The sequence below is a fragment of the Larus michahellis genome, chromosome 7, assembly GCF_964199755.1.
Source record: "Larus michahellis chromosome 7, bLarMic1.1, whole genome shotgun sequence".
NCBI classification, from domain to species: Eukaryota; Metazoa; Chordata; class Aves; order Charadriiformes; family Laridae; genus Larus; species Larus michahellis.
The window spans coordinates 58,966,873-58,981,739 of record NC_133902.1 but is presented as its reverse complement, the minus strand read 5'-3'; the positions used below and the strand labels follow the sequence as shown (position 1 = coordinate 58,981,739).

Genomic DNA, 14,867 nt, shown 5'->3' with positions numbered 1-14,867 from the left:
TGAAGTGTCCTGTTCATGTAAAATCCATGCCTGCAATGAAGCCAGGGTGCCTTTCGCTTTTCTAATAAACATAATGAAGGTGCCAACTAGCCACCCAGCTCCTCCTAATTTTTCCATGCAAGACCACAACACCTCCCACATCACTGCATGGATCCACAAACAAAGCACAGCAACCCAAAGCCGAGGCTGCATTTAGGCCAACGCTCGTGAAAATACTAAAATGCCTTCAAGGTTCCCACATGGATAATAAAATAACACCTGCAACCCCTCTGAGAGCCCCATTGGGTCTCTACTGCTCTAGAGGCTGGGAAGTTCCACAGGACTGAAGGCCACCCCACCAGAAAGCACTGCTTGGTAGCTAGGAGATGCCACCTGGTAAAACTCCTGGGGTTCAAGGGGCGAACACAAAGACTTTTAAGTTCTGCATCATTTTAAGAAGTCTCTGTCCTGCGCTGGCAGTTAACGGGGCAGTAACAGCAATGTCAACACCACCTTTGCTGAGGACCAAACTCCACTCCCAGCTGTGCACAACATCTGAGAAGCCCCTGAGGGAGGGACCTGCACAGACATCTCCAAGGATGAAGTTTGGCCAGAAAAATTCATAAATCTGCTCTGTTTTAACCACTATCTGAAGTCTTTATTACTATAGTATGTCAAGATTCTGCAATAGCTGCTGATTCCCACACTTGTGAGGGACGAGAAAGTTTCAACCCAAAAATTGCTTATCAAGGGAATAAGCAGAAAACTAAAAATCTCTATAATTCAAAGAGAAGGAAGCAGCCCACAGCCAGGCCCCGGGGCACCTTAAGTAGCAGCAATTTGGAAACCAAAGTTAGGTCATTAGACAGCACTGGAGAGTTGGCGTATGTGGCTTCCACAGAGGAACAGCAGACGTGGCCATGGACGTGGTATCACACAGCACAAGGTCAGCCATGCTATAAGCTCAGCAGGACAAGAGCAGTCACATTCAAGGCCTTAATCAGTGTTTTGGCTACACCGCTTTACAGTTCAGCAAAAGAATCTCTGTTTTTCACTGGTATCTTTGTGAGAAAAGCTCTCGGGGCAGCAAACTGTGGCGCTCACGGATCACCAAAGCCTTAAAACACGGCTTTTTGTCATACAAAAAAGTATGACAACAGATATTCTTTTTTCTTTTTCAATGCATCTATACATCTGTATGCTTATTGATGTGTACCACCTGGGTTGATTCAGTACAAGGAATAAGCTTTGTACGAGAAACACAAGGAATACTCTGGTCCACATGGGCTGTCACATCTCAAGGATCACCACTTCCCAGAGCACCTGAAACGGATCCAGTTTTGACAATTTACTGAATGCCCACAAAGTGCATCTGGTAGTTTTCACTCCACTTGCTAAACAGAAGGGATAATTCACCTTTAACAAAGATTTACCACCAGACATAAAACAAACATTAGCAAAACCAAACAAACAAAAGCTTGAGCTTTCTAAGTAAAAGTACTTTTCCCTTTCAGTTGTGCAACCTTTTGTCTCCAAGCCAACCAAGAATTCACTGTCAGAGAAGAATTTCATGCTTAATCAATTTTGTGCCTCACTCACATTTGTAGGTATCTGAGTTCCTCATCTTAACTGAAAATCCAGCGTGCTCGTGATGCACTGGCTGCCCTCTGTAATCACAGCAGTATCTGAGGATGCAAGAGCACTATCAGCATGTGAAAACTTCGAGCTGGTTTTCCTGCCCTGCTCTGTGAAAGGACGAATTCATTTGCATCACACTTGCTGATGAAGGATCCTCCTGCTGCCGAGAACCGAAGGACTCAGCTCATGTAAACTCTTGCACAATTTCTTTTATATCTCAATTGAGGTACTTAATCTTCTCTGGTCAGAGGAAGCCCACCTGCCTCCTGGTCTGAACACCACTCTGGATTTACAGGTGTACGCACAGCTTTATTTCTGGAAGACATCTCTGTTGTTCACACACCAAGCGATGGCCTACAAATATAGAGCTGGACAACCACGGTAACGGTACGGTACCAAAACTTTGCCGTACAAAGCTTTTGCAGACTCACTGTGTGTGAGAGATGCCTCGCTTAGAGGGAAAGGTCATCAGTCACACACCTGATCGTGTAAACCTTCACATGTGCTAGTGTGAAAGGTCATTTCATTTTAATCCATACAAAGTCTGAGACTTGGCTTCCTAAATTTCTCTTCTCCCAGTCTTTTGCCATTTGATCCAAGTCAGCTGAATCTCTTTTCATGAATGCACTCAGCACAGTACACTTGCACAAGGCAAACACTGTTGACTGTCTATCCCAGGTATTACAGGTTCTCACATGAAAGGATTTAAAAAACAAAAATAAAAAAATTTTCCCCCAGTGTTTTGTGTACATCATTCATCCACTCACACATCTCTGCAGTAAAGAAAAAACATCTTTTTTCTACTGACAGAAAACACAGAATTAATTTCCAAGTCAAGATGATTCTTCAGACCTTCACGACCCCTTTTCATCATCGTTTTCTCTCCTGAAACAAGCTCCACCACAGCTTCCATACTGCCTTTGCTTCTCCAGAAGAGAGGACTTCTGCGTGGCACTGGTGCATGGCACCTCACAGGCTGTGCTGAACAGACAGCAGCGCCAACCGGCTTTTCCAGACTGAAGCATCTGCCGATGAACATGAATAATCTCTCCCACCTTCATCTGGACTCACAGGACAATTATCTTTGAAATACACCTTGCGGTCACCAAAAAGAGCTGTTTCAATTCATACATATGTGCATACACAAAGAGGGACAAAAACCTCATCTCACCTCCAGAATACAACAGAAAATTAAAAACTGGAAGAGAAGGTGAGAAGCAAATAAAACCATTAACTCTGTCCCAGCCAGAACGAGATTTGGTTTTTTAAATACATCAAAGAGATGCCCTGAAACACCAGAAAATAAACAAAATAAATGCTGCTCTTCAGCTTCTGTGTAACTGAGCTAGAGAAATGAAAGACTTCAGAGGAAAGCTGACATAGATCTGCAAAGGTGACTTCAAAGAGCCAAATGCCAGCTGCCAGGTCCCAGGTCCCCACGCTAGCTGGAGAGGGACACAGCGGGCTTCCCAATATGTCAAACACATGTTCACAATGGGAGGTGAGCAACATTCCCATTCCCTTTTCCCAGGGGTTACGGCAAGCGCTGGGAAGTTGGGAGACATTATTTCTAATCTCAGGCCCGTTGGTCAGTTTTTGGGGACACACAGAAATTCAGGCGTCCTTCTTCGAAAGGAAAGGAGTGTAACTCTCACTCCTCATCTTCCTCTGCAGCACCGTGATTCATGGATAAAAGATGCCTTCAGTTACAGAAGTTCTTGTTTTATTTACCAAAAAGAATATTGTGCATTTGCCACACTTAGATATTCATTTACATGATCAAGAGAACAGGCATTTGTATTTGAAGCTCTGACACAGAGCAGAACTGCGTTTTCACAGACGCGCTGCCGCTCCCCTGCGCGCTGGGAGAGGATCGCTGAGAACATGACAACTTGTAGACTATTTTAAGAAGCTGCAATTTTTAGAGAACAAGATTCACAACAATTCATCAACTACCTGTAAGCTAGACGCTATCACAAAAGGATTCAAATTATTACCAAACACTTCCTGGTCCAATCCACAGTGCGCTTTAATAATTATTACTACATCAAATTGATTTATTCAGTTTACCTGAAGAGCATTGTTGGCCATCAAGCAACACCTTATGCAAACGCAGTGAAAAATAAGCTACGAGCCAATGCCTTTTGTAGAGGTGGACGCCAACCCACCCCACAGTCCTCCAAAGTATGACAACACTGTGCAGTGATTTGCCTGCCACCAGCTCCCCAGTAAAATCCATACGCCGTATTCCATTTTGATGCCAGGTAACACGCCTGCCTACTAAGGTGGAACACAATCATTTAGATTTGCAGTATTAGGCTTATTATATCTCAAAGAAGAGACAAATACAACACTGACCTAACACATCTGTGACAGTGTACAGATACACGGAGGTTCTCATACACGCATGCAACATCAAAGCTCTAGCTGACCACACTTTAAGTTAAATATTTGTGATAGTTAATTTATTTGATCTTCTGTATTTGCAAGGCTCAAAGCTGGACAGAAAGCCCTTTGAAGCACTCCCAAACACACTAAATTATTGGAAACGTTTGTCAGAAAACTGCTGTATAAACTCTACCAAGTTATCTCCATCGCTCCACAGACCCTTTCGATAACAGTGCCACCTACCTCTGCTGGAACAGCTGGCTTGAGAATTCAGAACTGCCCGAGGCAGACATGCGTTAGTTCATTTGCCTCTTTTACAAGGTGGAAAGCAGGACGAGAGGAGTCAGTAGAGGGACATGCCAGAGCATTAGATGAACAACCAGAATTTCTGGGTTGAACAATTTGCTTCTTCATTTTAATTACTGGCTTCTGAAAGGCTACCGAAACTTTGCCAATTTGTGCAACCCTCTATTCTTCACTTTTGGCCTTGACTGTACGTCATTTTGCAGACAAACAAGTAACAGATGTACAATCTATATTCACCCCAAGTCCTTTTACAGTAAAATGAGTTCTGGCCAAATATTGTATATTTAAAACAAAAAAAAAAAAAACACTAACCAACCCAAACACGAAAACCACTCCACTAACTCCTGTATTTTCCAGTAACTCCTGTATTTTAAGATATCTCCCACAGCACCCAAACATACACTAAAAAAATCTAAGACTTCTTCATATGCTCCTGGAGGCCTCCAGGAACTTCTCTCCAGGAGCAAGTTCTGCCCTCAGCCAACCTCCACATGGAGGAGAGCGGCCAGAACAGGCCACAAACATCAGAGAAGGCAAGGGCAGTTCTGTGGGCTTCTGGTGCCATCACCAAGCACTTCTGCCCACCGGCCCTGGACACAACTTCTGAAAGGGCAGGCGGCCATGGCGCGCTCTCTGTGTTGTTCAGGCAAGGTGACGAGAGAAGTCATATCTGCTAGGGGTTTTCCTAAGGATCCTTCTGACAGGGGAGTTTTCTCTGGGGCACAGAGCAGGCTGCACTAGCTGCCGTCACCCGATCGGTTCTAGCACATTGCAGAACCGTTCCCAGGGCCCATGCGGAGGTGTCCCCACTTGCCTCGCCAATGCTGCAGCCGGGAAGCGGTTGGGCACGTTTCCAGCTCATGATCAAGTACACACAGTTGCTCTCAAGAGCTGCAATGCAGAGTCCTGGAGGTCCACGCATCGCGCAGCACTCATCTGAAGACCATTCATTTCCAATACAATACCACTATTATGTTGCTTTATGAATATCCTCCCCAAATATATGTTTAATGCTGCACAGTTACAGAATACAAACACTTGTTTTGTTAGAGATCCCATGGTACATTGAAAACCAACACATGTTGAATTTCTACAGTATGTTAGTTATAACAGAGTACGGGCAAGTTATACATTATCCAAGTCTTTATGCAATGAAACACTTGTGAAAGACAGTAAGAGACTATTTTAGGAAGAGACACAGCCTGGGACAAATTAACGCTTATGTTTTCCAATATATCCATCTATAATGTTGTGCATCTTGTGCTATTAAAACTACAAAACAGATGATCAAGGTCAAAATAGCCAGTGCCAAGTGAAACAATATTAAATTAAAACAGGGGTGCACATCACATACCTACGGCCCTTTGCAGAAGTAATTGGGAACACAGCATTTCTCAGCGACACTGCTACGTGGGCAAGAGCGCAGCTCTTCAGTTTCAACTGGTACGATCCTAAAAAGCCGAAGCACTAAAAGCCTGATTGTTTTACTACGCTGACCCTTCAGAATTGAAATTGGCAGGATGCGATAAATTGGAAGTTACTGCTTTTTAAGCAACAGCAGCTGAAAGTGCTTTTTACCTGACTAGCCGGCTGAGGCCTTTGGCTCCAGTGATGCTGCAGCTCCTAAGAGCTGGAGGCTTGAGCTAGATATTTTTAACTCGATTATAAATCAAATTGAATGAGTTGGTGTCACTTATTTCCCATACCAAATTCCCAAATGGACTCTTCCAAACAAACAATGAAGAAAACAAACAATAATTCAGCTCAGTTTGTCTAAAATGCGTCTGCTCACTGCGGAAATCTTCCAGCATCTGGAATGGCTGCTTCGCTGCTGGGAAGCACGTTTCAAACTGCTCCTCTCAGAACAGCAACGTACGGTTTTGCTCCTCAGCTGGTTTTAAGGTCTAATCTTCTGGTTACCAAAGAAAATCACGTTTACCTCCCCCAGCAGTTAGAAAACCCTCCGGAGCAGGGTACACTCCATCCATAAGAACTCCCAGGGGACCAACCACCACCCTGCAAAGCCTGTCTGAAACAGCCGTGCCTTCTGATGGTGGGACTCAATGATCTGAAAGGTCCCTTCCAACCTAGACAATTCTATGATTCTGCTGTCATACACAGCTCCAGAGGACACAGCATCCCAAAGGGACTAGGGAAAAACCACCGCTTCTCTTCCAGTTTTCTTTATGGCTTCCTGCACTGGGAAGTATTTTGTTCCTGCTCATAACATGCTTAATTCAAACTCAAGAGGCAGCCCAGATGCTTAAAAATAAACTGGTGCTGAAGAGCGTTGCTGCATTAGCATGTTTTGCATAATTCATTTCATCGTGCTACAGAGAGCTCTTCAATTCCCACTCCGTGCAAGGTCACAATGGCAGCGCAGGCACGTGCTCCTCCACAGACTGATCCAGGCAAAGCCGGGTGTCAGCCTTCCCTTCCCTGCCCAACCAAGTCGCACTGAGGAAGAGCTCTGGGGGGATGCTGGTGTGACCTCCAGGCCCCTGTCGCTGTCTCTCCTGGAAGACCACTCTTGAAAACTACAAGCAGGACAAAGCTCTTACCATTTTTTAAACAATTTTTATCTAAGAACAGTCTATTTAGGACTACCATGTTAGCACCTTGATTTAAAAGGAGCTCAAGAAGAGTCAAGTTGATGATGCCCTTTCACATGAAGCTTCACATTTGGTTAGGCACAAGTCAGCTCACTGACATCTGCCAGGCATGTCCCCTCACACACCAGTGAGCCACGGTGTAAATGGCACTAAACTCTACCAAGGGACATCATGGACTCCTGACAACAACTTGTGCAGCAGAACCTGCAGCAAAACCGGAGACATCAATTTAACTTCCCTCCCCATGCTACAAGTCAGCATGGGGCATCAGCACCGAGGTGGGACCATTTTATCCAGACAGAAGTTGTGATGATGCCACCAGGGCAAAAACCCACCCCAGGAGCCCCTTCCCTGGCCACCTCCCGCTCACAACCACTCCAGAAGCTGCTGCTGCTCAACAGCAAGTGTCACACCTTGTAGGAAGACAAGCAGTTGGGTCAGCAAAGAAAAGCAAAAGCAAAACTGAAATCAATCACAGGGATTTTCCACTTCTAAAAGTGAAACGTGGGCTGTATTCATTCTCATGTCTCTGCTACCGAGTTGGAAGAACAGCAACAACACTGAAAAAATGAGCAGAAACACTGAAAGCTTGAAACTAAAAATGTATTTGGGGGAAAAGGCAGGAACTAGATTTGCCTTTTAGTAACACCCCAATGACCAAACAAAAGATCAGAAAGGGAATGTCAAAGCTTGGTTTCACTTCAGGACATATTCCAAGCTACAAATAATGAGGGAAAACCCCAGCTACTCCTGTAGGGTCTTTCACTCCCTTACCCAAGGACTCACAGACCAAGATGACAGATTTCAACCACCTTTTCTAACAGACTTGGGGAGGGGGGCCCACAGGCAGGGAATCTTTCGTTCAGCATCTCAAAATGAGAGCAAAAGACTGACAGGATCCTGTTAAAGACAGAGGCGGTGCTGACCCCAGACGAAGCACCAGACTGGTCCCTTTTGCAACTGTAAGGAGCACGCAGCACCCAATCCCCAGCATGGAAAAATATTCCCCTTCTCTTAAGTAGCCGTACAAGCAAAGGACATGGGTTGGTAATTAGCATGTGTACCTTCAGACAGCTGTTTTATTTCCAAAAGGATTTGGACTCTTTAAAGAGTCGCTTGGACAACTTACAAACTTTGTCAAATGATGCAAAAACATAATAAAAATAACAAGTACCACTATGTACTTTTGAAAAAACACATGGGAGAAATCAAACATTTTTGTTCAGTTTTGTGTTTCTGATGGGTTTTGCTATTCAGGGGTAGGAAAAAAAGTTTCTGTAGACTTTAATACCTTTTCATGCAGCATGAAAAGCTAAAGGGATTTTTTTTTTTTTAAATGAAACACTAAAGGCTGACTCCAGTGACTCAAAGTCATTCAATCAACAACAATTCAACAGCTACTGTTTTATCCAAGATCATCTTGTAAACTCTGAATTTCATTTTGTGTCTCTTAAATTCTTTCCATGGCATCACCCGCTACCTACAGTACCACAGAAGAGACCGTTTAACACCTCAGGGCCAAGTTTTGCATGACCTTGCTTGTGAAGACAAAATAAAAAAGAAAAAACCTTATCTTGCACGCAAGGTTAAGGAAGTTGATAGAGATGCTTGATAAAGCTTCAACGCACAGGAGGGAGGATGACGGTGCAGGCTAAGGGTGAAGGCAGGGGGTTTGCTGGCTCTCAGCGGGAGGAATCCAGCACCCGCAGGAGCAATCACCCTGTGAGCCCAAGGGTCACTGCTCACAAGCCACCCCAGATGCAGGCACAGCCAGGGTAAGGACCCAACCCCACCAGTGCTGTGCAGAGGCTTGTCCCTTCCCCAGAAGATGACTTTGGCCACCACACACAGCAGCCGCGGGGTCCTCCCCGGAGCCCTGCACAGCATAGGGGCCGCAAACGGAAAGCAGGGTCTATGCACACCTAAAGGAGGGGAAAAAAAAAAAAGTAACAACCCTGCCAAGTTCAAGTTCGTAGATGCGCGGGTTTCTCACCCCATTTCATTTTTTGCCTGAAGAAGTTGATTGACCTGTTGTTATTCGCCTTAAACAAAAGCGCAGAGCAATTTGCAAGGAAATATGACATGATGATGGGTTTACACAGCACGCAGCAGAAAAAGGATGAGGAAGCCCCTCTGCCCTCATTACCACAACGGGGTTTGCAGTTTCAGGCTCTCACACCCACCTGGGATGTCCCTGCCAAGCACCCCACGAGCAGCCCCCCCCAGCACAGCCCAGGCCCTTTGGGGAAAGGTCTGGCCCCAACCGTCACATCAAACAGTTATCCCTTTCACCTGGGGTTTTGGACAAAAAGCCTACTGCTTTCTCTCAGGCTATTTGGAGCTTGTGAACAAGTGACACACGCAGTTTGACAGAATGGGTTCATACCTCCATCATTATAGCCCAATAAATTAAGGGGATTATTTTGTATGGAAAATTGTATGGAAACAGAAAAAAATGTATGCATCTACATCGGCTTAGCTACTTTTTAAGTCTTCCACATTTCCAGGATCTGAAAATAATTTTAGGAATGTGACTAACTTGGTAGTAGCTAAATACCCACCACAGTATCCTTGTATTCCAGACACTCGGAAAAAAAAAAAATTAGTTTTACAAAAATATTCTCCTGCAATGTCTAGGTGGAAAAACTTACAAGTGCTGTCTACTGATTTACAAGGCAGTCTGACAGATGTGTCACCACCAAGTACTACTTCACTCTGTGAATTTAACCCTTCAGAAATACATATGTTTAACAACGTGATTTACTGGATTGTTTCTTCAAGCAAAAGGTGTCATTGCTCAAATCATTTAAATGAGACCTTGAGGGAAGAGCCCAGCAGCAGAAGCCTGTCAGAGATGAGGCCTGAACAAGAAAACACAACAGGTCTTTTCAATATCTGAATTTTGGAAGTCTCCTTTTCCTGAAGGTAGTTCCTGAATCTAGTCTAGTGTTTCTCAACTTCCATAGTATTGCTTTCAAATTCCACAAAAACAATACAAATCACACCTGATACGAGAGCACAGGATCTCAACTGAAATTCAGTCCCAAGAGAGTTCTGCTAAATTTAGGAATTACAACACAGAATCCAGTGCCGTACCAATTCCACCAAGGCGAGGGAACTAATACTACCTCTCAGATAGCTCCTGCAGCCATGTCATGCTCTTTAATGATTTGCAGACTCTAAACCATACATATTATAAAACAATGCATAATATATTTGATAGAGGATTAGGAAGAAGAATGGAAAACAGCTGGGAAACGTTACAGAGTTTTCACACTGAGCTTTCAAATTCTTTAGCAACAGACACTAAAACTCCCTTGACTGGTATGGAAAAAGATGCTCAGGCAAAATCCACTCTGAAGAAGGAAATTCCAGCGGAACGGAGAAGTTCCTATTGGCAAAGCTTCACGTGCATTCAACAGAGGCAGAGCTGACACCCTGCCTCCAGGTAGGTACCATCATCTTGAGCTGAGGATGGAGCACAGCAGGGCCAGGAACGGGACGGCAGAAACACCCCCTCCCTCCACACTCCCCTCGTCCTCCAGACTCTTCCCTCCATCCTGCAGCACTGGGCACAGAAGGCTCCTTTGTAAAATGAAACACCACTTGGTGGGGGTAAGAGGATATTTCCTGTTAACCTCACCGCAGATTTGTAATCCAGCAGTCAAATTATGTCAATCACAGCTCATTAGGCAACAATTTACCCTGCCAACTCTGTCCTGGCTGCTTCCTCCAAACCATGTGTCATTTGCAAACGTGCAACCCCGTTACCGGTTCAGAGGAAGACCACCCTGCTGCTGGAGCTGGAAGTCTGGCTTTTACCCCCACATCTCCACACCCGCCCCATCGGACGGCGGTGCCATGATGTCTACGGACACATTCGGTGCACTTGGGTTGCAACGGCGCTCACACACGCCAAACAATGGCTTCCTGTGCAATAAACTAGGGTTGGTTACCAGAATTCATGATTTATGCGCACTTGCCCTATGTGTCCACAGGAGAAAGCCAGGAAAAAAGTCCAACACAGCTGAGGAGGAAAAGTGAGCATGTTGGGGAAGGGATGATGGTGGGAGGTTCCTGCAGACGCGCACCCAAGGGGCTGTGCCAGCGCTGGCAAGCTCAAAGTCGGCACCACAGCCGGGATCCAGCTCTGTGTTTATCCGGCACCCCTCAGGGGCAAATCGGGAACTTGATGGCAATAACACACCGCCACTTCCCTGGACTTTACACTCTTGTGTAAACGTAAAACTATGGGAATTATTTCACATGTCCTACCAAAAGGGAACAATTCACATCAGTTTGAGGGGGGTGGAAAAAATAACACAGCTTACATACAGAAACCTGGAACTCTCGCAGGTTATCCTCCACATTTATCTCTTGGAAGTACATCCCATCAAATACAATGTCTTCCTGAAACACACAGACAGACCCTGGTCCTCACTAGCAGAGACCAGTACAAATCTCAACACAACAAACAAACCAGGGAAGCACATTTACTACACCTGTCCCAAAAACAGGCCCATGGGGGAAACCCTCTTGTGTTCTTTGCCCAGTGGACCAAGAGGTGCTACGCAGCCAGACCCGTCCTCACTGCCCTTCTCCTTGGTCGGACACTGCCACACGTGTGCTCAGCGCACCCTCAGTAATGCCAATGGCACCGTAACAGACCGGAGGAGCGCATTAGCACAGTTAGATTTCAAAGCTTCACCCAAAAAGCATGACCTGGAGCACTTCCCATCATCTCCTGCAATTTACACACCTCAGACCTCGAGGAGCAAGGCTAAGCAAGGAGGCAGTAAGGTGACGAGGCACGGACAAGTGGACAAACTGCTTCAGCAGTGACCTTCCTCAAGACTAAGGCTGCTAACAGCCCAGCAAACACAAGCTAGCGCACATATGCGTCACCTCCAGGCACACTACTGCTCATCCGCTCCCCTGCTGAAGGGACCACAGAGCTCCTGGAAAAGATCAGGAAAGCAAGTTCAAAGTGGAAAAAATAAAACCACAGTCAATGTCACAGCACTTGCGGTAAAAATGTGACCAGCTTGCGCTCTCCTCACAGACATGCACATGTTCCAGAGGGCGATGGCTCACTGTGCTGGTTTTGCACATGGAGAGACAAATAAAATTTCAAAATACTTTTGTGAGGCTGCACAGGATGAACCTTTCCCACAAGGCCCCACTCTTTACCCACAGAAACAGGGACGAACTGTTCAGCGTAGTGACTGTATACCTGCATGCAGCTGCAACTCAACCGAGCTGCATGTTCATCAACGTCAAAAACAGTCCTGGAAATTTCATTAGCGGTACGAAAATTGCTATTGTCAGCAAAGCCCTTCGGGACCTCACCAGGGCTCTCCGAGTGCGTGAGCAATGCTTGTGCCAGGCTAATTTCTTAAGACAGCACATAAAGAAGGTGAGATTTAGTCCTATAACCTTCAGCATCTCCTTCTTCATACTCTCATCTCCTGACTAATCCTCTCTCCCTACAGAAAATATTCCTCATCTTTTTTTCTCTCCCAATCACCATTCCTTTCTCATTAATCCCTGCTGTTCTATTGCCTACCCCATTCTGGGGTTTGACCAGTGGCACAGTCATCCTCCCCTCAGAGCCACAGAGAAAACAAAGTAATAACAGCCTGGGAGTTTATTCTTTCATAAAGTGGTCAGATATTTCCTGGAAGCTGCAACAAACACCAGCCATCCCCGGCTGGCTTCGAGAACAGACTGAAGGCGATTTTTAGCTGTTCCAGCAGCGGTGTTTGGGCCCCATCTTGCAGCTCCTCCCGATGGGAGCAGACCATCCAACACCCTGTTGTACAGACGTGCATCTGCACGGCCTGCCGCACCCGCCAGCAAAGCTACAGCACTCATTCTCTGACCCTTAATTTAAATCAATCTTCTAAAAACAGATGCCATTTAACTCCTTTCAAGTACCTCAAGAAATTACAGGCGTGGTACTGTTATCTCCCATATTTACGTTATACATATCTAACCCACTCTGCTTTTCCAAATGATGTCTCTTCCTTTTACTGATCTAATCAATCGGCCCTAACTCAAAACCACTTATTTTCTCCCACAGACCATGAACACAAATTAAGACAGGCACCCTTTCAGTAGGTTAAGATGAATCAAGGCTTGATTCTGAGCAATGCGCTGCTTGTGGGGGCATCTCCCATCTGTAAACCAACCATGGGTTTCCCCGACAAGCGCAATGCGAGATCAGGCTTTTTCCACTGTGCCTAATAATCGTAACATCTCACTCGCCATTTGGCTCGTCAGTGGGGGTTCCTGACTGAATAGGCTTATTCTTTTCTTAGACATGATAATCTAATTGGGTCTAACCAGAAATAATCCCCAACGCACACCAGTTTGTGAATCCTCGCTCAGCACTGGGAGTATTTCAAATACTGGGGAGGTTGTGCTAGTATCTGATACAGGAATTACTCTCGCAACAGCTCGTCTCGCTGTGTTTCACATGGCGTTATGGGGAGCTCAGGGCACAGCAGGCACATGGGGTTTACTAGCCCTCCTCCCCAGCTTCTGTTTTTCAAGTAAACGTGGCTCACAAGTAAGATGGGCATGGAAGAATAGATGGGTCATTACAACCCATCTGCACTACTTGGATACCCCAAAGAAAACAGGACGTTTGCCCAACACACTCCAGCGCAGCACCAAGGGAAACACTGCCCTTCCTCGGGAAGCTCTCCTGGGAAAGGGGGTCTCAAGCCCTGAGTCCGTGGTGCTCCTCAGGTGAGGGGGAAAGAGCCAAATAAAGCCCAGAGCCCGACAGGAACGCCGGCATCCCGGAGCCAGCCCCAGGCGTGGTGGGGATGGCGGGACCGGCGTGTCCCGGCGGTCCCCACCGCCCCGGCCCCTTCCAGCCCGGGCTGCGGGCAGCCGCCAGGCCCAGCGAGGCCGCACCAAGGCTCCCCGCGGCCGCCGACCCCCGCACCGGGCCGTTCCCCCTTCCCCCGCCGACGGCACCGCCGCCGAGCCGCCGCGGGCGCCTCGCTCCCGGCGGTTCCTCACAGGAGGGGCAGCGCCCGGCGTGAGGGAACCGCCTGGGTTCGGGGGAAGGAGGCTCTTCGGGGGCTGCCGAGACAAAGAGCCGCAGCCGCCGCACACGCCTGGCCCCCGCTCCGCTCCCCTCCGGCCCGGGGGGAGCCCACCTCCGCCCCGCCGAGCCCACCTGTGCCTCCGGCCCCCGGCTGAGCGGAGAGCGCGGCGGGGCAGCTCCAACTTTTCCCTCTCCGATTCCCCGCCGCCCGCCGCCCCGGGGCCGGGCCCCGCAACTCCTCCTCGGCCCCTCGGCGGAGGCCCGCGGCCGCCCCCTCCCCGGCGGCCCGACCCGCTCCCCACAGACAATGGGGCCGGCCACTCACCAGGACGACGGCGAAGCGCTCCTCCAGCTCGCCGGGCTCGGGCATGGGCAGCTTGAGGGGCACGCTGTGCGCCCTGAACTCCGTCTGCTGCGAGTCCACGCTCCCCGCGTTGCCCATGGCGGCGGCGGCGGCCCCGGCGGCCCCTCCGCGCTGCCTCCGCGCTCCGCGCCCGCCGAGCCAGGCGGGCTCCGCGCCCCGCGGTCGCCCTCTAGCACCGACGGCGGAACGCCGCGCCGCCGCCCGTCATGGCTCGCCGCCCTCGCCCTCCCCCCGGGGCGGGCTCGCTCCGGCTCCGGCGGCGGCGGCTCCCCCGCATGCCGCCCCGCACAAAGCCCCGCTCCGCCCCCGGCCCGGGGCGCGCTGGGACTCGTAGTCCCGCCGCCGTCCGGGGGAGGGAAGGGGCCGGCTGCGGACCCGCCTCGGGGGCGGGCGGGGGTGCGGGCGACCCCATCGGCATCCATTTTACCTGAGCCGGCCCCCGGCCTTTCACTATCCAGGCTGCCGGGAGGGAGGTTGGGGGTCTGGGGGTGCCGGGGCAGCGGGGCCCGGGGGTCTCTCT

The 14,867-nt window shown here is 48.3% G+C and overlaps 1 protein-coding gene across 9 annotated transcripts in view; it reads right to left on the bottom strand.

Moving 5' to 3' along the window:
- FMNL2 (formin like 2) overlaps positions 1 to 14,567 on the bottom strand; it is a 145,384-nt gene extending 130,817 nt beyond the window's left edge. For all 9 annotated transcript variants that reach the window (XM_074595583.1, XM_074595586.1, XM_074595580.1 and 6 more), the window contains exon 1: positions 14,309 to 14,567. In XM_074595583.1, coding sequence (XP_074451684.1) covers positions 14,309 to 14,425 — 117 coding nt within the window. In that variant the 5' untranslated portion in view covers positions 14,426 to 14,567. The remainder of the gene's footprint in view (positions 1 to 14,308) is intronic.
- Positions 14,568 to 14,867: the final 300 nt, after the last annotated feature.